The 25,617-nt window shown below is 40.3% G+C and overlaps 2 protein-coding genes across 3 annotated transcripts; both read right to left on the reverse strand.

Moving 5' to 3' along the window:
- Positions 1-431: 431 nt before the first annotated feature.
- Positions 432-3,428, reverse strand: LLPH (LLP homolog, long-term synaptic facilitation factor). Its single transcript, XM_002188822.7, has 3 exons — positions 3,291-3,428; positions 2,946-3,129; positions 432-669 (listed from the first exon to the last, which is right to left on the reverse strand). The coding sequence occupies exons 2-3, from the start codon at positions 3,124-3,126 to the stop codon at positions 506-508; spliced, it is 345 nt and encodes a 114-aa protein (XP_002188858.1). The 5' UTR covers positions 3,127-3,129; positions 3,291-3,428; the 3' UTR covers positions 432-505.
- Positions 3,429-3,912: 484 nt separating this feature from the next.
- Positions 3,913-10,941, reverse strand: TMBIM4 (transmembrane BAX inhibitor motif containing 4). 2 transcript variants are annotated; one of them, NM_001245221.1, is given in 8 exon segments: positions 4,020-4,152; positions 4,204-4,826; positions 5,504-5,549; positions 6,065-6,182; positions 7,121-7,154; positions 8,218-8,323; positions 9,631-9,739; positions 10,755-10,862. In NM_001245221.1, coding segments are annotated over 7 exon segments (714 nt in total). In that variant the 5' UTR covers positions 10,849-10,862; the 3' UTR covers positions 4,020-4,152; positions 4,204-4,619.
- Between the last annotated feature and the right edge of the window lie 14,676 nt (positions 10,942-25,617).

Consider the following 25,617-nt stretch of genomic DNA (forward strand, 5'->3'; position numbering starts at 1 on the left):
GGCCCTGGTGTTGTTTCAGCATAAAAATATTTGGGTTACATATAAAAATGTACTTTTGTTAATTATCAGACGTTAAAAGCAACACAAGTCAGTGCAACAAATTTTACAGAAAGATTTAAAGCATACAGTGTGTTTACAGAATCCTTTGGTTATATTTACTAAAAGACAAGTTACACTGACAAAGACCACAGTACAAAAACATTTGGTTTCATTACTTTTAGGGTTTCCTTTGCTGTTTCTGGTGTTCACAGTATAAAAGATGAAGACCCTCACCCCCCCCCCCCAGGAAAACAGATAACCACAGGCAATTAGTCTATTCAAAGGCACTCAGTTTACTTTTTAAGTCTGGCAGCTATTTCTGTCATCATTTGCTGGCCAAATAATCTCTTCAAAAATTAATTCAGCACAATAAATTACACTCGGTGACGAAGTACGGAATCTCATGAACTTATGTGGAAAATTTATTTTGTTAAATAAAATAGTCATGATTTTTACAAAACTGATTTTACCAAACAAGGCCTTTGGCCAATTTTGATTTTTTTTTCCCTTTAAGACGTTGAGCCTTAAGCTTCTTTTTTTGCCTGGAATTCATCCATATTGGGTACTGTCCATGCTGGTCTAGAAGAGTTTTTTTGTTTCGTTTATTATCCACCTCCATTTTGCAGTCATCTGAAAATTAAAGGCATTTTTGGTAAGTAAAGTATCTGAATCAGCTTCATAGAAGCTATTTTGTTACTAGATTCCCCCAAATGTTAAAAATATCCCTAGACACAACACTATTTGTACATAGAGACCTGAAGGGTTTATAAAACTGAAAGCACTTTCCAAACCAATGCAACTGCAACCAAGGGGCTTCAACAGTTGATAGTCAACGTGCAATATTTTTCCTAAAGGCCATGTCTGGGCAAAGCATCTTATTCTTTCATCTGCAATCTGTTCCAATCCTGTGTCTAAGAACATTGTATATTCCATCATGGAAACATGCATGAGGCCATAGTCTTACTGAAACATATGCACAATTACACACTTTTTAGGATGTAATGTTTAAGATCTGCTCTAAGAATTTATTCTGAGTGGAAGATGAAGACAAATAAAAAGAGTAGTAAGGAGAAAAGGTGAAATACAATGACAATAGGAAGTATCAGCCAGTGATGCCACACCTACCTCAAGGAGTGAGCATGACATCAGGTCTAACACATTTACAGGCAGAAAGAGAGGATTAATGTCTAGGATGAGGAAGACTGCCCATGACATGGTCAGTCCCAAGAACGGCATCCCCAGCTGCCTAACACCCCACGAACATCATGTCTTGGTGACATAACAAAGTGCAAGAGGAACACTTTGCTAAGTACTGAATAGAAGTCAGCTCTGTCATTTCATCCCAACCTTGCTCCCAAACCATATGCGTGAAACTCAAGCCTTCACCACAAGTTTTATGGAGAGAAAAAAAAAGATTTGTATGTTTGTGCTTGTCTGATGTTGGGAGACAAAGCTCATGAGGAAATAGCCAACATGCTGCTTCAACACTTGAGGATGATAGTCTACAGCAATGTGCACCAGAGATGTGCTTATGGAGCCCTAAATTGGGGGTTTGCAAATACTTGCAATCAGCAGAGAATCAGCACCGGGGCCTCGTGGCAGAACCAAAAGCCTATCCAGTATGGCAGACCTTACACTACTTTTTTCTTAAGAAGCTGAAAAAAAAAAAAATCGCTGTGTGCTGTAAACAATACCATAAGGTAACACAATAAGATGTCTGTAATAGATACCTATATACTTTCTTTGGCTGCAGGAAGTACATATTATGGGTGACGTTTGTATTTATTTCAGTTCTTGTAACAACTTGGTGATGTGAACTCCTTTGTGTTCACAGTTAATCCTGAAATGTCCTCTCAAAGAAGACACCATTATTTTCACAAAACTTGCAACTGTTTTGTATTTTCTTAGGTATTTCTGAGGCTGCTATCTATTTTTTTTTTTTTTTTTGCAAAGCCAAATGAAACTGGCCACCTGCAGAAAAGTTGCCAGCAGAGTTGGAAGGAGGTGCAGGAATGACAGCCATGTGTTTACTTCAGAAACTAGGTTTAAGACAATGATTTCTCCTTCAACTTCAGCATTAGGAGTCTGACAACGTATTCAATTCTACCTATCTCTTAAAGGTAACTTTAACACATGGTTTGTGGGACAAATCTGAACCATGGATAAAATTACAGACTGTACTTGAAGCTAACCTTAATCAGACAAATATTTTTATATACCATTCTATTTCCATTTCCAGTATCAGAACATCTTAAGTGGCACAAATTGGAGAATCAAAATAAGACTATGATTTAGTTTGGATGTCAGTTTTGGAAAGAGGAGGTGTCTTTCTGACTCCCATCCAGTATGCAGCTATTTAAAACTTTTTTTTCGTCTTCCTGGGTTACTTTCTTCACATTTTACATTCAATTCCAAACACAAGGAGGAAGGTGGCATTATCTGTAGATACCTAACACCACCCACTCTGGCACCATGGGCAGTGCAACAGTAATTAGCATTCAGAAACTGGGCCCATACTACTGCTACCCCAACTTCTGTATGTTTAGTAGCCTGCTCAAATTAAGACAGTTTGGCAGCAAACATAATGCTGTGATTGGAACAACTGCTAAGTGGTGAAACCGCATTCACCTGATGTCGTCAGAGATGTCTCTCCACACAATACATTACATACTTTACACACTAAAACCAAACGTTAATAACCTTGTTCCGCAAGTGACCGGATGCAATGTGGACAGCAGTGTTGCGAAACGACCAGATTCAGCGTTTTGGCTTTCATACTTACTGTTCTGCGCCTGTGACAACCATACGGCTGATGCTGGCGGTGCAAGTCACAGGATCAGGAGCAGCACCGCAGCACACCCCGCCGCTGGGCCGCTGCAGGGAAAGCCAGCCACAGCCCCACTCACCTCTCTGCTCCAGGACCTTCTCGGGGGGCAGCACGGTCGCCACCTCCTTGACCTCCTCCATGATGACATCCGCTTTGGTTCCCAGGATCTTCTTCAGCCTCTCCAGCTCCTTGGGCGCGTTCTTCTTCCTCTTCTCCGCCCGCATCTTCCTCCTCCATTTGCTCCTCAGGCTCTTCGCCATGTCCTGCGGGGAGGGAAGCGGGGGCGGTTGGGGGGGCCCGCGCGCAGGCGGGAGGGGGGGGGGGGGGGCGCGCACGCGGGGGGGGGGGGTCGCGCGCACGCGGGGGGGGCGCGCGCACGCGGGGGGGGGGTCGCGCGCACGCGGGGGGGCCGCGCCCCGCTCACCTGCCGCGCGCGAGGCCGCCGCACACGCTCGCGCAAGGCCGCGCTGCCCGCCCGCGCATGCGCAAAGCGAGGCGCCCGGCCTCCCGCGGGGGTAGACGGGCTCTACCGTAACTCTCCGAGCGAGCGCGCAGCCGCGTTCCTGCTTCGCGCCCCTGCGGAGCGGTGCCCAGACGCCGCTGCGCGGCCGGGCCGGAGGCATGAAAGGATAAACGTGTGTTCCATCACAACGTAAAAAGCGAGGATTTATTCTTAGCTCCTGCCCCGCTGTCCTGAATGCAATGCTAAGGCAAAGGGAGAGATTATCACACTCTCTCAAACCCATTCGCAGTGGCACCCGGCCAGCCTCACGGAAAGCGCACCCACCCCCAGCGTGGGGCAGGCAGGACGCGCCCCTTTCCCGGGTACCGCATTCCTCGTCCCTCGGTAACAATCCCTTGCTGGATAGGAAGGAAGCCTTTCAAAATCGGTTTTACGCTCCCTGCTCCTCCAGCATCGCCACAGCGTGGAAGCAGCCACAGCCACAGCACCCCTGCCCTGCCACACCGACCTGCCTGCAGCGCTCACTCCCACGGTCCTGAAATTCTCCAGTCTCAGCTCCAGGAACAGACTAAATGCTTTCCAATTTTTATCGATACACAGTGAGTTTTATTATACATAAGTTGATAAAATGCCATAATCAATCTCCAAATGATTTTTCAGGACAATGAAAGATAGGCAATAATACTAAAATGAAGAATATTCCCTTTAATTGTTTTAACACCTTCACAGCTTCCATAGCAACAGCCCTCAACTAGGACAGAGTATCTCGTATCTCTCAGAGACAGCACTTCATTTTACCAAACAAAAACTAAAAAAAAAAAAAAAAAACCAAAAAATACCAAACAAATCCCCAAAAAAAAAATTTTAAAAAAAATTAATCTTAGTAAAACATTGAAAACATTGCACAATGGTAAACTCCTGCTACCCTTATGTGATTATGTGATACATAAACGAATTATCAATTCCAAAGGAAACATTTTCAGCAGCTACAGAACAGCAGGGAAGCTTATTCTGAGTCAAACAGGAGTTGACAAAATTTTAGTCATTAATTACATTGTAAATTAAGTGATTAAAAAAGTGACTGTAATGATGACAGCATGTTAGCTACATAATACACATGGTTTGGAGAAGAACTATAGCTATGTAAAAAGCTATTTTTCCCCTAAGGAGGGACCAATATTCATGGAATGCAAACATAATAAAGATTCAGTCTTTAGAAGGCAGAACTACGGAGTTTGCAAATCATCCATAAACTTAACTTTAATTGTGCTGTAGTCAAATCGCTTCTGACTATTTTTTATTAAATGCCTCCAGAAAACGCAGCAAGTGTAAGAACAGATTTATGATGTCCAAGTAGAGATTGATTGCAGCCAGTATGTACTCTTCAGGAGACAGCTTGTGCATCAGCAAATGAGTGTCATAAATAATAAATCCACAGAACAGAAGAGCTCCAGCAGCAGCAAACACCAACTCTATCATCTCACTATAGAAAAACAGCTGGAGGCACATAAAACATGAAAAAGATACTTGTGAATTTCATTTTTAAAAAATGTTAAAATCCCTGCATAATGATATGTCACATTTAAAACACAGTCTTTCCAGTGTTATGTACACAAAACCACAGTATTATAGTGATATTTCAATGTTCTTATTCCATACACTCTCCAGTCACACAATGTCTGACTGAGTAACAGTGCCTCTGCTTAAGAGGCTTCGGAAGCTCTGGTCTCCCTCTGGTCTCCAGAATACTAACAGCAGAACAACTAGAAAACCAAAATACAATTAATCTCAAATCTGCTTCACATTCTCTTCATCTCAATTGACAAATTTTGTCAATCAAACCAAATACCCCTTTTATGTTGGCAAGAACAGCAGCCAACAAAAATCTAAACTGAAAATGTCTGGTTAAAAGATCGCCAGATGATCTAGAACAGCATGATCTATAACAGTAATGGATATGGTTAGGAATATTCTTTCATTAAGCTATATTGGCTGATCCAAACCTTTTAGTTATACCAGAAGTTAGTAAAAGGTCTGAGCAACCTGATCTTAGTGGAAGGTGTCCCTGCTCATGGCAGGGAGGCTAGAACTACATGATCTTTAAGGTTCCTCCCAGCCCACACCATTCTGTGATTCTGTAAATATCTTTTAACTGTGAACATGAAGTATCTTACCCTCAAGAAACTTGAGAAGATTAAAATCCACAAACAAGCAAAGAGGCTGAAAGAAAATAAAATACACTGTGATCAACACTACACTTTCTTTTAGACTTGACTTAAAATATCCTTTCTTCTAAAACCTCTTCACAATATATTTGGCAAGTAAATATCTGGAATTCTTATATGTCAGCTGGTCTCAGATGTTCACTCTGATGTTCACTCAGATATTCACTGGTCTCAGCAGTAAAAGTTTTGTAAAGCTGTCAAAAGTTATGTTCTAACTTTAATTTTTTTAAAGATTTGACACATCTGCCTTCTCTCTCAGTGAAAAATCCAGGTAAACTAGTTTTCTAATTGTTTTAAGATTCTTTACCACTGAAAATAATTTACCAAGGATCAGAACTGGGTAAAATGAATAATTTAAAATAAATAACCCCCACCATTTCCTTGAAGCAGGTTCTATTGATCTGTACTCCTTATAATACCTGCAAAGCTTGCTTTAAGAAAGAAAAAAAACTCAAAGCCTTAACAGCAACAAAAATTAAAAAAAAAAACCACATCAATATGGCAACATACCCTGCTCCAAATTTGCTGAAGTCTCTCTTTGACTGCAAGGTATATGCAGTCAATCCAAGAAATACAGAAGTAGTAAGAATAAAGGCTTGCAAAACGATGGCGACATCATAGAAACTCACTACAAACAGAAAAAGTAATCTGTCAATTAAAGAACTCTATACTATGTATTTGCTGAGTTATCTTTTGAAGAAAGAGAAATTTAAACTTTGAACAAAATTAAGTAAATTATGCCTGAACTTGTCTTTGCATTTCAAATTTATGATCATAGGACTCGGGGTTCTTGTACTAGATAAGTTTGTCAGTTATTTTATAGCTGCAGCTTCTTAAATGGAAACAACAGGTCTTGCCTAGTTAGAATTATGAAAATACCAACAAAACAAAAGATTTTAAGCACAGATATCAGAGATATTAAAGAAAAAAGCTATATAAATTTTTTACTATACTGAAACAAGGGGAAAAATAAAAGAGTCCCCTATAAAGGCTCGAAGTTTTGATTAGGGGAGGGTAGGGGAAAGATAGCAGAAACATGTGCAGCCTTTTTCTTCCCTCCTTCCTCCTTTATCTTTCCTTTCCCAAATCAGGATATCATAAGCCAGGATGAAGAGATTTCATCTTATGCTTATTGTTCAAGGTGATTCCATGATGCGACTGCACACTACCTCATTTCAACCCTGACCATGAAGCACAGAATTTTCCAAACTCAGATTCCCTTTGAGGAAATTGAGGGGGCAGGTGGGACTATTTCTACTTGAAGATCAGCGCTGCTGAGAGCTGAACATTATGAATGAGAGCATTTTAAGCTATACTGAAAGAATGCATTCCCCATCTCATTCCTTACTTCAAGTTTATACGGTTTCATTTCTGAATCAGAATTGAGTTTTCTCCCTTGATTTCCTGGTTTTGCTAAACTCCTATCACTGTCATTGAAATTTTCAAACAGGATTCAGTATCATTTTTAGTCACATCTAGAAAACCCTAATGGCAATATAGCACAATATAATGGAATAATTTTCCAAATTCTTTATGGAATCAGACAATAGAATGGCTACTATTTACCTGTAATGGCAACTGTCAGTGCTTCCAGTAGTGTCTACAAAAAGCAAACCCAAAAATATAGAAGAATAAGAAAAAAAACCAAACCATTAAACATTAGGTCTCCTGTTAAATCTTTGTGCAAGAAAACATGTTTAATTTTCAACAAGAGAATGGCAATCACACTTTCTTACTGGGCTGGAAGTTGTGTTACATAAAAAGAGTACAATACAAAGTGAAAATGAGTGAGAGACCATCCCTATAGAAAAAGTCACATTTTCTACTGTAAGTGCACAGCATTTATATGACACTTCTTACAAACTATTCAAGGGCTATAAAAGTAATACATTTGTAATATCTTGTTGGACAGCTGTCTAACATAGTGTCTGCATCAGTTTCCATCTTATCCTTTAAACAATCTGTTCACTTGCATAGCAAAGCTGTCTTTCTGTTTTATCACAAATACAATTTAGGTAACTCTTAAAACGTCAAAATTTAATTGAGCTATTGTGTCTTCTTTTCAGAAGACTGATTTGCTACATAACTCAAAATATCCAAGAGCAACTGTTAGCCTGGATCTACATCTTCACAACATCAGGCAGAAGACTCAAATTTGAGGACAGCTCCAATTGATCTACCTATGCTGGAAACATGTTGGGAATTTAGCATCAAAAAGACAGCAACTGGAGGAATAAATAATATGGCTGGTTTGGGTCTCTGCTGGAGGCTGTCCATTAAACAATTTAGGTAACAGGATTATCTCTTCCTTTCCTACTGAGCAGTAGGAAAAAAATCCCTGACATCAACAGAACAATGAGAGCAGATAGATTTCTATACGCACACAAAAATCCTTGCTCAAACTGGTTCCAAGTTCTAACACTCTTTCTAAAAAGATGCTGAAAGAAACCTGAAGTTCCTGCTATTTGTGAACAACCTGTGGACAGAGTCTCCAAACAGTTAAGTCAGACCTTCATAAATATATAGGATGCCTTTCAAGGAATACAAGAAAAACAAATTACATACCTCTAGTTTCAAGGAATTAATTACAGTGCAAGATATTCTAGGGACTATTACACTGAATTAATTAATTAATTAATAATTTAACTTAACTAAACACTTACAAATCCAAACAGCAGGTATAAATTAACAGGGTGCTGGTGTCTGTAGAGGGTCAGTGCCACGATCACAGCCAGAGATCCAAACCCAGATATTAAAAGCAAGGCAGGCCTGTAGAATTCCATATTAAAGAAAAAAAAAAAAAAAAAAAAAAAAAAAAAAAAAAAAAAGGGAATCAAAATTGAATACCTGTAAGACTATAAAACAATTTATATAAAACCAAACTTTATCTAGGAAAATATATCCAAATCCAAAGTAAATGTATTGCAGGTTTACAATGAAACCGTTCTAAAACATACTACTACAGATAATCAGTTAAAAATAGTACAGTCACAAGTAAAGGCAACTTTTTCATACTAAGGCTGAAGATTGCCCAGGAATCCATCACCTGGGAATGAACACATACAAAGAAGAAAATCCATCCATACAAAGTAAGAGTATTAAAGTGTATGTACTGTTTTGCCTGTTCTGAACTCCATATTCAGAGAACTATTTTTCATAAGCACCTGAATGCAACAAACATGGGCACTAACTGCACCAAAGAAAATCAGTACTGAACAGCAAGTATTGCTAAATCATTCAAGTAGCCCTCCAAGGAAAAACAAGACCAACAGGAAACACAAAATCACAACAGTTCTAAGTGAGCAGGGCAATTTTAAATTATCAGATTTAAGCAGAAAACTGTAGTTTTACAACTACTGTTGTATACACTATAGGCTATACAGAAACTGAAACTTTCATGCAGTGTTTAATCCTCCTTTTTCATTTGGGCTTTAAAGTGAAAGTAAAAGTCCAAAGGTGCACTTGGAGGAAAACAGAAACTAGACTCAGTGCTCTCCTCCTCCTTTCCCAGCTGTTTTCTATCCTGGCCTGCTCACCACTGTTTGCATTTTGAGACTTATTTTATCATGAAAATCTGAGAGGTAAAAAGAAGTATGCCCACGGGAATTTAAGCAGACTAATTCTTTTGGGGGAGTGGGGAGGGAATAAGGAGAAAAAGAAGATGGGAGAGGGAGAAAGAGGAATAAGACGTGATTCTGCTTTTTGGAACAGGCACCTATAAACAACAGCATTCTAAAGAGATTCTAAAGGTTGTTAGAGGGTAAAACAAGAAATGTCAGTGACTGAGATGTTCTGCAACTTATGTAAAAGCTTGCATAGCATAAATATTGAAATAAGCACTATTAATTAAGCACTGGTTGAAATAAGAAACAACACAACAAAAAAAATTGCTTTCATAGTAAACCAAGAAGAAAAATGTCACAGAAAAACAGTTACTCCCTCATCAAGTTAAAAATATCTATTACAGCAATGAAACACAGGTTATAAAAATGATTAGGAAGACTGAAGTGTAGCAACAAGTTACATAATTTATACCTAACACATGCGAAACAGCTGCATTTCACCTTAGAATTTACCTCTCATGAACAAATGCCTGCACTCCAGTAGAGTATAGGAAAATTGCAGATGTGACTGTGGTCAATAGAACTTGAACAGAAAGAATGCTGTAGACCTTTCGCAGAAACGCTGGAATAAGAAAAATAAAAATGAAACCACTTTTGACTTACACTTTCAAAGTTCAACAGTAAATCAGATACAAGTTTTCGTTTTCATAAGGAACCATTATAACATCATAGTGAAAAAGCACAGTTGTAAAAAGCCATTTTACTTAACCTGGCACAGTATTACGGCAAAATTAGATTTATGCCTGGACATCATTATTAAAGTATTAACAATAATGACAAAAGAAATATAAAAAACACTTGCAAGGCATTTAATCGCCATTCTCATATACTAACAGCATATCTTCTCCATCCTGTTACTGGTGCCTAATGGACCTGACAGAGGATTAACATGGAAGGCATACCAAATGCTTCGGTGGAAGAAACAAAAGTTTTAACACCTCACAGAAGAAATTCAAATCCTTCAGACTCATGGTTAAACTTCTGTTATTACGGTCACTAATTCTAGTATTTACGAATCACAGAATGAATACGTTGGAACAGACCCGTGAGAGCACTGTGCCCAACCTATGGCCGAAGAGCGCCGTGTCAGACAGACCATGGCACCAGCTGCCACGTCCCGACTTTCCTTCAACACCCCGGGGAGGTGCGTCTCTGCAGGGACTGCGCATCTCATGTGTCACGTCTGAACTTCGCCACTGAACGAAATCAAGTCTGAATGTACACAGGGTGCCGGTTCACGGGGTAACTCCTCTCAGGACAGGACCTGTCCCCTTCACGGTTAAACGACAAAAGCCTTCGCCGACAGCAGTCCCTCACCCTGGCTACCTAACCCGGACTAAACAGCGCCGGGTTTTAGCCCTGGTTCCGCGCTCCCAACCTTCAGCCAGGCTAAAACACCGCGCGGAGCCGGGCTGCAGCCAAGGCCGGAGGTGACCGGGATGTCACAGTCACCTGTCGGCAGCGCAGGGCGCCGTCCCCTCACCGCCTCGCCAGCGGGGGCAGCGGGGGCCTCTCCGCAAGCGCCTGGAGGGCCGAGGCGAGGCCGTGCGGCTCTCCCACTGCTCCGCAGTCCTTACCCATGCGGATGTGGACGCTGGCCGAGGCCACGTTGCTGCCATAGTTGAAGTCATCTTCGATGGAGCTCCGCGGGTAGCGCTGCTCCGCCGCCATGGCCGCCGCCCGCCGCCGCTTCCGGGGGGCGCGGCCGCGCTGCGCAGCGCCGGGCAGGGCGCCCCGCCGAGCGGCCGAGCGCATCGAGCGCATCGAGCGCATCGATGGCGGGCGCCGCCTTGGCTGCGAGCGCTCCTTGCTGCCCGCGCGTAGCGGAGCTGCGAAGGGCCGGAGGAGCTCCCGGGGCCGGGAAAAGCCAGCCCGGCCCTTTGCCTTCGCCTCACCGCGCTCCGCCTCGCTCCGGACCTGCGGCGGGCAGCGGCCGTGCGCGGCTGCACACACGCGCTGCGCTCAGCGGCGCCCGGGGGCAGCGGCGGCGGGGCTGCTGCTCCCGACCGCGTGTCCCACGGGGATGGGCTGCCCTTCACCGTAGCGCCAAGCAGGATTCTACCCCGGTTCTCCAGTTGCGTGTCCTGTCCTTCAATCTCAGTGTAATTGAACAGAAAGCAAAGATGCCCGGCGTTTCTTTGGCGTCACAAGGCACTTGGTGCAGTCGGACTTGATGGTAGCTCACACTGAGCAATCACAAAAGCTACGATTTGGGGATGTGGATGGGGGGAGCGCAGCAGGTTATTTTTTTAACTGGTGAATATTATCTAAAGTGTTCCGAGAAACTGAAGCGACAGACACTTTAGAAATATATGTAATAGATTTGACTAGAAGTGCTTTTGAAAAATGGAAAATAATGGCTTGAACTGTATTCAATTTCTCAAGGGAGAAGCAAATCAAGTCTATGATTTCATGATGAAATAATCTTGAGCAGCTTTTCTACTGAGGTGACTTAAGATACTACATTTCACTTGCAGAGACAAGATTTATGAGCATGACTTTATATTCTGGGAAGTATTTATTATTTTCTTACCATCATTTTACATTTTTTAGTTGCTGCAGAGTAGGATCTTTCAGTTTAAATCCTGAATTTGGAGCTTGATGCGTTGTTCATGCTGCTGAATGGTAACTGTTTTGCAAGAGGTGTGCTGTGTGCTTTCTTGCATCTGCTTCTGCAGAAGAACAACACTGATGTTCTCACAGAAGAAGCATTCGGAGTTCTGGTAAAGCAGCTAGTGTTGCGTTCTCCAAATACATGCAGTGCTATTTTCTTTAAAATACCTGTTAGAGGTGTTCTGTGTGAGAAATGGAAAATTTCAGAGCATTGCTGCAAAGTTGACTCCTGCAAATAGTTTGAGGCTTGAGATGATTGAAGGACAGATATAATAGTAGCCTTCAAATATTCTTTTTAAGGCTGTTGGAGTCCTGCAGCTGTGGACAAAGTGTCACATAAGAGGTAGCATGGCTTAAACTGCGCTAGGGAATATTCGGGGTAAAAACTTGAGCACTTTTAATTTTAAGAGTAATCAGGGTAAAGCTGTGGAATAGTTAGCCTGGGGCTTCGGCACAGGCTGGTAGATAGGAGATGGCAGGAAGCAGGCATGCAGGCCTTGGCACTCACACACCCACCTCCTGTGTGGAAGATGTTGGTCTGATGGAAGCCACCAAGAATCAGTAATCAGCTTATTTGGCAAGGCAAGAGACAAAGCAGCAAAATTGCCCAGTGACGCCATCGAGAAGCACAATCTGCCAAAGTTGCTGCATATGGGAATGGAAAATTATTTACATCTGCAACGCTGATAAAGGCTGCAATTTTCATGTCAAAAGACAGCATCATTCTTGTCTTAAGGTCTTTCTTGTTACTTGCAGGCATATACAGAATGTAGTTCTTTGGAGTGACTGTACTGAATGAACAGTTAATGACACTGAGTCTGCCTGAGTGCTTTCAATGTCTTAGCAATTTTCCATTCCTCACTAGGGAAAGTATACCTTGTAAAATGCTAAATATGCCTTATAAAAAGGAATGTGTTTTACATTGCCTTTCTTTTCTGTATTTGATGTTTTCATAAACATACCTCCATCACACTATTTTTATTTGAAACCACGGCAGTCCCACAGTGACTCGCTCAGGGCTGGCTAGACGCTCGCACTCCGCGTGCGTGTGTGCAGCGGTGAAAGAGCTTTCTGTTCTCCCAGGTTCTGCTCTGGGCTCCGCTATGGGGAGAGGAAGCTCGCTGTCACTGGAGGCCTGGGCAAGGACCATGAACTCCTCTGTGCCTTTTGTCTGCATTATGCATAATCGGTGGCTTTGCTGGAAAAAGTCCATCTGTTGCTCAGAGGTACTTGGGAAAGGTACTTGGAGCGTTGCCAGGATTCTGCTTCTTTCCAGCGGTTTGTTTTTAAATCATTGTGCCAGAGGCCCTTCGTTTGCTTTGAGTAGTGTTCCCAGAGTGACCCCTCTCAGCATGGCTTTGATATACATCTGTGTATCTTCACATCATCACGGCTGTTGTTGAGGCAGGACTAAATGGTCTCCTCTTCCCAGACTGCCAAGTCCATGACCTCTGCATGGCTCCGTGCAAATGCGTAAGGCACAACTGCTGTAGTATTGCTGGAGTGTGGTTCCAGGAGTACAGGGTCACACATGGGGCCCTGTGGCTGCCTGCCAGCCTTTCCACAAGGAGGTAACATCCAGGCAATTTGTGCTCAGGACAGCACAGCACACATGGATACAAAGCAATGTGGGAAAACAGAGGAGAGAAGATAGATTATGTAGGTGCATCCACATGGCCATTAACCATTAATTTATTCCCAGGTGAGCTTTGGTCCCTCAGTTTCAAAATAACTGGCTAAGTTAAAGGAATCATTTAATTGTGTGATCCCGAGGAACTCTAATTTAAAGAAATGTGAGTTGTAGCAGCTTTCCAGTATCTAAGGGGGGCCTACAAGAGGCCTACTTTTTTTTACAAGGCCATGTAGTGATAGGGGTGACGGCTTTGAAATGAAAGAGAGTTGTTTTAAATTAGATATTAAAAAGAAATTCTTTACTGTGAGGGTGGTGAGGTACTGGAACAGCTTGCCCAGAGAAGCTGTGGATGCCTCACCCCTGGAAATGTTCAAGGCCAGGTTGGATGGGGCTCTGGGCAGCCTGGTCTAGTGGGTGGCATTGCTGCCCGTGGCAGGGGGATTGGAACTAGATGATCTTTAAGGTCCCTTCCAACCCAAACCATTTCATGATTACATGAGTTACTGTGAAATTATCCTCAGACTCAAAATTGCAAGGTTTTCCATGGGAAGTGGAGACAATCACATAATTGTAAAGTTATTCCAAATTACATTTCAATGTGTGCAATATGTAGGTGCAAAACCATCATGATGTTCTTACAGGGCAGGAAAATAACAAGGAAACTCAGAGACATATGTGTCATCTGTTGCTGTAAAATCCCTGATGGTGAATTTTCAAATCCACCGATCAAGGGAAGAGAGTTTATCTTCTTTAGTAGTTACAGTTTCATGAGAAAGACTGTTAGCTGTTAGCAAGCAGGTCACAAAGCCAAGCCATTCCAGGATGAAAAGCGTCTCTCAATGTTTATTTGGTTTCCTACGCCCGCATCTTTGCCTAATGATATATTCTTTTTCCTGTTAAATCCCATCTGCATTATTTTTTTTTCATTGCACCTCACTCTATTGTAACTCAATTAGCTCCTTTTAAACATTTTTTTCTTTAAACCATGTACATTTCTGGTAAGACAGGTTAGTTTGGGATCTTGTTCTCAGTGGAGGTCTAGAAGCAATAAGAAATGGGTTGTGCCTAGGAAAGGAGCTATCTGGTGGCAATAGGCAGGAGCCCATCACTGTGAGAGCTACAAGCTTACCTGCCAGGGAGCACAATGTGGAAGCCTGTACCTTTATTTTAAGGATTGTGAACAGCTCTTGAACAGACACATTGGTTTGATTCATGTGAGTGGGTGAGACATTTTGAATAGGCCCAGGGTGAGTACAATTCTTTTTGAGGACAGGACTTCAGGATAAATATACCTCTGTAGTTAATAGGGCAGTACTGGTAGTTAATAATCCTAGCATTAAAAGTCTTCTTTCAAGGTTTTTGCCCATTTATACAAGTATCATGTCTTTCAAAGATGCCATCTTATTTTGACAAGCTGACAGATTTTATATTTTAAGGCCAGGATCAAACTGGAATCTATCTTTGCTTATGATCACACCTTTGTTATTTCAATAGCTGCTGAAGTTTAAAAAAAGAGCATTACCATTTTATTCTATTTGTAAGACTGAATCCGAGGAAAATATGAAATGCTAAACTGACAGCCCAGGTATAGGCAATTTTTCCTTTTTTTATGTAAAAAGAGATTTTTTTTCTTTTTCATGGAAGTAATGTTACAAACAAAACCAATTTAATAACTGCACTACCTTGTGAAACAGAAGGCAGATTATTCTTCAGTTTGTTTCTCTGAACAAAACATCAAAGCATACTCTGCTCTGAGTTTGCTATTATTTTTTTCAGTTTCAATTTAGCAGTAAGAGCTGATTGAATATTGGGAGTGCAAGATGGACTCAGTTTATAAAACCCTTAACTACTCTTTCTGTACAAATTCCAGTGTGCTTTAATTGTCTTCAGTTGTTCTCATTGAACAGCCTACATCACCTGTAATAGCTAGTCATTCTGTCATCTAAAACCTGAGTGTACTCATATAAATTAGTTTATCTCAACATTTGAACTTACTTTGTTATGATCAATTTTAATTCTGAATCTTTACTTTCCTGGCATTTTGAAAAGTTGAGGTCAGATATGCTTATTGCTGTTTGAGTATTTAGTTCAATCCAATCCTGGTAAGAACTCCCATGTGTAACAACATTAATAGTATGTATGCTGCTAAAGGAGAAAGAAAACCTCAAATAATTAAAATAGCAGTGACTTTTCAGCTCATGGTGAGGTCTATCCTGCAGAGATTGAAGAGCAGGATTCAGCTCTAGATAAAAACGACCACACTTAAGTACCTACATATGTACAAAGTGCTTAAGCAACCATTTCTGTCAGAGGAAATAAGGGTGGCATGCAGATGCCTTAACATGTCTGGTGCCATTTTATGGCTCTTAGGGTATCAGTCTCAATTCCATTTGCTCCTCTGTGAAGGCACTGGTCTTCTTTAAATTTTCTGTTGTATCTGCAAAGCCAAGCAATACCTCGGGTACCTTGGAGCATCCTGAAAAACACCAGATTGCAATGTGTAAGCAATGGCACCCTGCATATGTGGAACATATATCACGACTGGGCACATAGCAAGGGCAGGATAGAGGGAGGAGGAGCTGGCAGAAAACCCTGAAGGCATTGATTATTTCTGTGAAAGAAGAGACATGTGCGTGAAGGCTCATCCATAAAACCAAGCCAGCAAACCTGCTTTGATGTCGATGCAGTCTTGTCTCTGCTGGGAGAGCTTCATCAGCACAGAAGTACCCACAGAGATATGGCCCTCTTTATTTTGGGAGCATACTGGTGCTAACAGAACTGGGAGGAGAGGAGGACACATTTAACCCTCAGGCACTACTTGCGCCCAGGTTTTGTCTAGAGTGGCTTCAAAAGGTAAAAGGCATGGCTGAAGTCACCTCATTTCCCCATGCTGCCATCACACATGTGTTGACCCCAATGTGCAGAGGCTGTATGCATCTCCTGCAGTGTCCTGCACAGGGGCTGGGACAAGAAACTTGAGGTAACTGGTGTCTTTCAGCATCTTCAGACAAAAATACCAAGGCCACTAAGCTGCCTTTGGGCCATAAAGTGCTGACCAGCCCTTAGTTTTCCCAGCTGAGTGGCTTTCAAGACTTCCTGGAGCTTCACAGCACTTAAAAATATGGAGGGAAGGATGAAAGGGGTGTGAGATGTTTGCTGTGGTGCTGATGGAACAAGACTGTAGTCAGCCTCATGCAGGCTCTTTGGGAAGTGGGTCATCAGCAAATCCTTTGCTTATTCATAAGGTTAATTATTTAGCTGTCTGAAGTCAGCTTCTTCAGCATTAAGTCTCAGGAGATGTATGTCAGATATGTTGTTGCTGCTCACTTTGTATAAGGCAGAAACAAAGCTCATGGCTCCAGACATAGCAAAGTACTTTCATGTCGCTTCAAGGCACCTCCCTGGAAAAGCAGCGAGAAAATACTGCCACAGCTCCCTCAATACTACACTTGGTCCAGCAACAGAGTAAAGAGTCGAAGACAGAGCTTTCAACTGAGTGTTCTTAGTGTTAATAATTCAATACCGTTTTTAAAACATCAATGAATCTTTTGCAATCTTGACATTCTCAGATACTAGAAGGAAGAACAGTGGTTCATTAGTCAGACAGAGATTTGGATAATCACAATTGAATTTTTAGCTAGATGTTCCTTTTAAAACTTGATTTTTACTTTGACAAGGAGTAGTATTATTTAGTGTGTTATGCCTGTACAGAGACTATGAGCTGGACAATCATCTTTGTTGTATTCACGATTTTTTTCCACACTGTTGTCAGCATCACCTGTGTTGGAAATGTTTGGAAAAACCTAAAAATGGCTCTTTTTAAAATTATTTTTTTAAAGTGGATTTTGGGTTAGATATTTCCAATGCTTTTAGAATTGAAAGCTGTCATCCCACTACCACTTGGGAAGATAATACCCACACTGGTAATAACAGGGAGCTTTAGGATATGTGCTGGCTAAGTGGGCTGTAGCATATAGGGCATGTCTTGGTCTTGTGTAAAGGGTCTCTGCTGAGACATCAGCTGTGCTTGAGCTCTTGCCCTCCAAAGAGTGACATACCTAAGTTATGTAAACAAAGGGAGGGGGAAGATCCATGGTGAGACATAACCTTTTGCTTTTCAGGAAAGCAGTGCCATATCAAATTGATTGGTCAAATCCACTGATTAAATTTAAAGGATGCTTAAATTTAACAGTAGTGTTTCCTTTTAAGGCTGTTTCAGAGATAGTTAATACTGAGCATGCAGAAAGGCAACCAGAATTACATACTAATATTAGTTATGCTAAGAAATTGAATTTCTACTGTAAATCACTGAACTTGGCAGACTGTTATGTGTGAGATCTAATTGAGCATTCTGCAGTATGCATAATTTGGAGCACACCTGCATTTATTTGCATCCTAATCAAGTTATTCAATACTGATTTTGGTTTTTAGAGCTCCTTACCTGAGAAAAATAGATTTAAAAATTATTTTCATAGATAGTTGACTCTATATCTTAATGAGTCAGCCATTAAAGTGATTGATTCTTTGAATCTAATACTTGAGGTTCGACATCTAATTTAATTAAAAACAGAATATATCCACTAAAATATTAAATGCACTCATTAATACCTGCCAAGAAAATAACTGTAATTGCAATTGAACCCTTTTAATGGTGTTTTTTGATAACTGGCCAAAACCCATAATTGTTCATCAACTGTTCTGCTGTTCTCTCAAAGCACTATGTCCAAAGTTAGCAGCCATGTTTTAGGTGCTACCACTTTGCTGAAAATCACAGCTGGGCCAAGATTCTGCTTAATTATCTCTGTGAGGCTTCTGAAGAGAACAACAGATGTGACAAAGTATTAACTTAATTTTCTTTATGAGACTTCAACTTTATGATTTTTGGGGAACCTATCCCTTTATTAATTTATCCTATTTTCAAGAATTACAGTCAAAAGGAGAAAGAAATCTGTCAACTAGTTTCTGGAGCACTACTTTCAAGGTATTTTCTAGGTACTGGATCTCAGTCTGAGGACTCCTCTGCCCTATTATAAAGTAAGATTGGGATACTTGATTTTACATGGCTGGGATGCAAATAATTTCAGGTAAAAAGCCCAGAAAATCCTCCAAACTCAGAGTAAGCTTCTCTCACAAATTAAGGAAAAAAAAAAAGATCAAATGCCCTACACCGTGCCTCGGGGTCTGTTTCTTCAATATGAGCAAATGCAGACAGTAGAGGCTTTAACTCCTATGGCTGCTGAGGCAAACTGAATTTTCCAGGTCACTGGAGAGCTCCTCTGTGGAAGTCTTCCTTGCCTAGTATATGTCTCTTGCATTTGAGCAGGGGAGATGTACCTCCCTTGCCCAATAGTCACACTGCTGTTTTTCTGGAGTGCTTTGCAATACACATGGCTACACCGATTATTTTGAAGATTTGTATACTTTTTTGAGAGTGTGGAATAGGGCAGTATTTGAGATTGCTTGAGCCGGAAATTCTTCCTCAAAAGGTGGGATTCACAGTCCTACCTTGATAGACAACCTTAAGCAGTAATTTTAGCAGTTTGCACAGACTTGGGACTGACTTAGAACTTTACTGTTGCCTAAATTGGTTTGCTTGTTTGATTTTTCTTCAAAAATTTGTATAATAACTGCATATTAACCTACATTGGAAGGAACGTGGATGGAAGTGCAGCAGCTCATGCTGAAGAACTTCAGGAGCAAACATTTCTGAAGATAAACTTTCACAGACAATCACATTTTCATATAACTCCATATATACACCATTGTAGATCATAACCAGTATGAGCTGAACTCTGCATGGGCTGCTTTTTGTGCTCACAAGAAGAAGGCAATGGGCACACGAGGGTTGGTGGCAGTCTGCATTCCAGCAGATTAAGCTAATTATGGAATCACAGTTTTAGTTAACATTTGACCCAACTATTTCCTTTGTGGCTATCACATTCAAATGTTACTTGGAGCATAAATTAGTCCTTCAGTAGTGTTAAGGCTTGGGACAATATGATAAAATAACAGCAGGCTGGAGCTTTGTTACATATGAGGTACCAGTGTAAAAGTATGTGGCTCAATGTATGTGGCAGGACCAGCTGATGCCCAGCTGTGTTGTGGTGCCAAAAGTTTGAATATTTCTCTGCCAGTCTCAGAAATACATGTCTGGAATGATATTTCATATTGAGCTTCTTAGGACTTTTGCCCAGAGATGGAAATGCACTCTCAATCTCAAAATACTTTGAAAATTGCCATATCTGCATCTGTGTCCTGAGTGGAATGGATGACAGAAGATGTGTTATCTGGATGGTGAATACTTCCTTAAACTTTCTTCAAAATCACATTGCTCTTCTCTTCACATTTCTGTGAAGTTTGCATGTTGCTGGGAGGTGCACAGCTGTGGTTACACTGTGGAAGCAGTACAAATTAAGAGGCAGCTGAACTTGTCAGTCCTGTCAGATTTTATTATTTTTGGGGAATAAATCCCAAGCAGAACTCCTCCATTTAAAATGCACATCTGGAACATTTTCAAATGGATATGATTTTATTGATGAGCTAAGAGGAACAAAAATTTCTGATTTCATGGTGGTTTTAGCTTTGTTATACAAAAACAGGTGTAAAATTTGCAGTGCTAGAAAAAGTTACCCTAACATTCTTTGTATCCTGTGTTCCTAGGACGTAGAGGGTATCGTTCATCTAATTGAAGTTTGTGTTAATGGCATTTTAGGGAAATATTAGGGAACACTGTTGTGTCTGCTAAGCACTCTAGAAAGACAGTAACTGCATAAATGACCTAAATACTTTTTAAGGGAAATGTGTAGAAGCAGGACTTTGAGCACATAGACATTGTGTTTGAGAGACCAGTTGTAGCAATTGTTGTGATGATCTGCATAATGGTAGACAAGAGTTTTCCAGAGGCCAATTTGCAACATAAATAGTCATCAGCTCATGTTTTTAATTGGCTGTGCTATGCTGAATTTTGCATAGACATTAATACACTAAGGTAAACAATGAAGTATATAAAATTCAGCAATTTCTTTCTTTCTTACTTTCTTTTTTTTTTTTTTTTTTTTTTTACTTTTTGGAAAACAATTAGTGTATATGCATTCCTGAACCTCATCATTAAGACAGAAAATACTGAAACATGCTTTGATTGGCAGTTTTTACCAGGACTGATGTGGGAAAATATGCTTTTCATCAGCCCCATATAGAATTGTAATTCTCATTGAAATTCTTTCTGTAAATAGGTTGATGCTGGGAATATAGTTTGAGAAACTCACAGGCCTTCCTGAAAGTTATGATTCCCATGATGACAATAAATTACAAAACTCATATTAAGTGCCTTTGAGTTCTCAGAATACGAATGCAGATTTTTCCTTCAGATGCTTACTGACAATCTGCATCTGCAAAGTTTGTTACTTCTGCACAGAACAGAAAGCAAATATAAAGTTGCTGCATTTTTGTGATTTTATACATGTTTTAATTCAACAATCTTCCAATATGTAAAGATAATTTATAGTACATTGATGATATTTCTATATACAGACCGACTTTAGCACAGCTCTATTTTGGAGTGAAACTGTAGTTTAATCTCTTTGGTTACATCAGCCTAAGCACTAGAATGCATACCACTGTGTCCCATCCAACTGATAGGACACAGCTTCCACCCTCCTGAGGTAACCAAGGATAAATCTTCTACTTTAGTTAGTAAAAATCAACTTTGGGATTATGTTTTCTTGTGACACTATTGTGTTTTATATGAAAAGCTCTTGATGACCAAAACCCCAGGTTTCTGACAATATTGAAAGTAGGTTAATGTATCAGAATATGTATTGCTTTCAAATGTAAAATGTTTTAAAATTAATACTTAAAAATCACATTAATTTTAAATATCCAAAAAGGTAAATTTTTCCTGATAAGTCTATTGCCAACTCAGCAACATCACTCGTGTGACACAGATGAAAAAGTAGGCTAATATAAGGCTTTGTGAAATACCATGGTTAAACACACAAAGGACAGAGAATCTGTCAGGTAATCTGCTGTACCTCTGTCAATATTAAAAAAATGAACATCAGTAATGCTGGGTTTGCATTGTTTTATTGATTAACATTTGGTTCTTCCTAAGAAATGCATTGCCACTGCATTCTTCTTATTAGTAACTTTTATTGCAAACCTTGTTTGGAGAGATTGAAGGAGTGGAGAGATTGATGAGCACCAAAATGTTTCCTACAGAAGAGAAAGTTTCCTATGTGTCTCCAGCTGGTTTCCTGCCTTCAGCAAAGGCACAGATGGTGTGTCCTTAGCACCTGCCAGCAATGCTGGGGCTCCATCGTGGCATCACTGCTCTGAGCTGTGCTATCTGGAGAGAGGGAAAATCCCATGGGAGAGAAGCACACTTTTCTCTCTGCCGCATTATCCCAGAGCTCACCTTCAGCGTCCTTGTACCATTCTCTTTTCATTTACTAGTTTTAATTCTGTGGACACAGCAGTGAAAAAAATATGTAGTATTGGTGACAAAAAGGGGAAAAGAACTGTGAGGCTGTTAATATTCTATAAATGGATGATAAATAATGCTCAGCTTTCTATGTAAAACCTGACATGCCCAATATCTACTTAAATTCCACTCCCTGGGATAAATGTTTAGAATGGAACAAAAGAAGAAGGGAAAATTAAGTTGCCTCTTGCTGTCAAGAATGTTATGAATAACTAATTGGCTAGTGTTATTGAGATACAAGAGGATAGGAAGTACCTGCACATGTTTTTATTTACTTTATGTACATACAGAAATCCTGTAATAATTTTCTTAGTCTTTGTTATGTGGTGTTGTCTTGCAATTTTACAGCCATGACTGAGAATCCAAGCATCCTGCCATTGCAGCTGAAGAGTCAGGGGCTTTTATGTGTGCTTGTTTTGGGGGGGACTTGCTACCAGTCTGATTTCTGTTAAAGGTTGTTTAATTAAAATATAATTGCAGAAGAAACCTTGCTAATTAGCATATATGTACTCCCACAAAGTATAGCTTATTCCCATTCATTATGGACAAGAGTGTGAACTGGATCTCTTACAGCTGTCCTGGAAACACTCCCAATGCTAGAGCTCTCTGGGACCTTGTGCCCATCTGCAAGCAAAGGAAAAGAAAAAGTCTTTGGTATCTTCTGTAGTGTAGGTTTATTCTTATCTTTTAATCTGGTAAGCACACACAGTTCTTGCATGTTCCCTTTGGCCCAAGTATTGGTTGTCGGTGAGGTAAATGACTTCGCATTTTCCTTTTATGATAGAGGAGTTACATCCCACATTAACATGACTTAAGTACATCTGTGCACTGTAAGTCACAGATTATATATGTTTCCTGGCTTATATATAGGCAAAACATATGAAGAAACAGTGGAAACTCTTTCATTCAGAAGTCAAAGCTTCGCAGTTGTAAGCTGATTTTGTTTTGGCTTTTCCTTTTCACATTAACTTCTTGCCAAGCTGCATGTAAAACTCCTTTGTCTAGAAAAATGCAACCTTTTCAAGAGTAAAATATTTCAGGGGTTAGCTGAAACCAGTCTTAACAGTGCTATTCTTCTGGCTTCATGCCTATGGAAGTGATTAATGGTTGGAATTTATGTCACAGAGCACATAATAATTTGTTAGAAGAAACTGGATTCAGTCACAGCACAGGCATTTTTCTCTTCCTGTCATTATATTTTGTGAGGACTTACTTATTTCCTGCAGTTTCAGCCCATGTGAAGAAGAGAATGATAAAATTTCTGCATAATTTTCTGAGAATACATTTATACTCCAGATGACCTTTGGAGTAAAATTGAACTTTTAGGTTTTCCCACATATTTATAGCTCTGACCGTGCATTTTTGCCAGCAGATCTTACAGGCTTTATCCACCAAACATTTATTTATGATTAAAAACCAATTTGCACTGGGTACGCTACAGAAAAAGTTCAAAGCCATTACATTTGAATTTAAGTTTTCATTTATAGTATTTTTTTTCCTGTATTGTCATTAGGCAATGTTACATTCAAATTTATAACACATTTACTTAAGTGACTCTTCATTCAATGCCTTTCTATGCTGCTAGCTATTGTCTGTGAAAGTGATTTTCCTGAGACCATGCTGGCATATATAAAATACTGGTCCTTTTCTTCCGACTGAGCAATCAAGAATTCTAGAGGTACCCTTGGTTTCTCCACCTAAGCTCATTTGAAATAGATGGATATTCTGATGGAATGAGCTGTTCTACTTTATATCAAGAAAAATAGTGCAGAAGCCTTAAGCGGCAAATAAGTATCAGCACTCCCATTTTGTGTCAGACTTTATAAAAATGTTTGCTTATACAATACGAGGTATCCTGATGTTGACTACATTGAAATAGATTTCCAAAGAAAAGAATGTTTGCTGGAGAGTTCTTTTGGTTTGAGAATTTTATCTGGGTTTGTGTTTACCATTTTCTGCTTCCATGTGTGGCCACATGGAAGTGCTCTGTGCATCTCACCACCCCATGGAGCAATGCCTGGATGTAGAGTCCTGGGACAGAGCGTGCTGGGCAATACAGCTGTGTGGAAGAAGTGCTGCTCCCCAAAGATTTACATTAACTCATGGTTTCCTGGAGCAATGACCGTGAAAGCCCGTTAAGGCCCCAGTTCACCAGTGCCATGGAGAAATGTTTCCTTTTAAACGTACCTTTAAATCGCATCTCAAAATATACATTTGAGTGCTCTGCTGAACTGGGGATTAAGTGTAATACTTGTGTTATCTTATAGGTTGGGTTTATACACCACAGGCATTGAAGAGGGTCAAATGGGAGTTCATTTATCCTAATTACTCTGCTGTAAGAGAAGCAGCAGAGGCCAAACAGACAAAAAATTATTTAATCCTGTCATGTACAGAACAAAAGCATTTTCAGCACCATTTTAAGACGTGATGGCACATAATCTCCCATGTCTCTGCCAATACTTTTATAATTGCACTGAAAATGGATTTTCCCTGTCAACATTAGCTGAGAAACCCTTGTTTCCAATAATTGAAACCTGCAATAGCAATAAATTTTTCTTAGGATTAAATGGAGTTTGAAAGCTTCCAGCACAACTTGATGTAAAACACCTTGTTACTGCTTGTGTTTATACCAATCCAAGCTCTTCAATGTGTGTTTTAAGCATTTCTATTTTGTAAATGTAAGAAAATAAGATATTAAGGGTCTTGATATTGCAAATACTTCTATATTTCTTTAGGAGTAGTGTCATTATTTTCTACTGAACAAGAGTAGTATTATCTTCAACCCCTCTGAAAATGATGAAAAGTTATTTCTTAATTTTGATGACAAAACTCAATTGGGTGGCATTTATTGTAGAAAAACAAATGGGACCATTCAGGTGGAGGGAATGTAGATTAATTAGTATATCAAAGCCCTTCAGTGAATATCCAGTCTACATTCAAAACCAGAAGGACAGCAATTATCATATGGTGGTTTTTTTTTTGAGATGGCCATATTGTTGTGCTTTTCAAAGGGGAATTTTTGTCTTATACAGAGTACCTGCTTAGTTAATGCCTCTGGTTTTGCAATGATTATTTCTCTCTTAACTGGCAAATTTGTTTGAATATATTAATAGGAGCCAAAGTTTTTCAGTATTTCATACTATCCAGATCTTCACTGTGATTTGTGACAGAACTGCAAGGTATGTCACAGAAATTACATTTTCATATATGCTATGTAGCATTCATACACAGAGCAATAGGAACCAGTGTGGCATGACATGTATTTAGAAAGGAAAGGTTCTAAAGAATGTAACCATTTCATTCTCTTAAAAACTTTCTGGTTTAAAATGTTTGGTTAATAAACTGCCTGACTGTTGTCCAGTTGCCTAGTTTTATGAAGAGCTCTTTGCAGAATGAAAGGCATTCAAGTGGACCCCATTTCAGCTCAGCCTTTGGGACTGTCCCCATCAAAATTGTAGGTGTCCCTGTCCCCAGCTTTGTCCCATCTCTGCCTGGCTGTGGATCCTGTTCAGCCAGACTTTCAGACTTGCAAACTTTCCAGCTGGGCCCCAGACCTGGTGTGTCACCAAAACCACGTCTGGCAGTGGAGCTGAGGGGTGCTCTGGCTGCCCCCCAGCCTGTCTGCTCCCCTGCCGGGCTGGTGGGATGGGCCCAGGCCTGTCCATTCTCATGGACATCCCTGGCTGGCAGTTCTGCATGGCTCCTTGTCCCTGGC

The sequence above is a fragment of the Taeniopygia guttata genome, chromosome 1A (assembly GCF_048771995.1).
Source record: "Taeniopygia guttata chromosome 1A, bTaeGut7.mat, whole genome shotgun sequence".
Lineage (NCBI taxonomy): Eukaryota > Metazoa > Chordata > Aves > Passeriformes > Estrildidae > Taeniopygia > Taeniopygia guttata.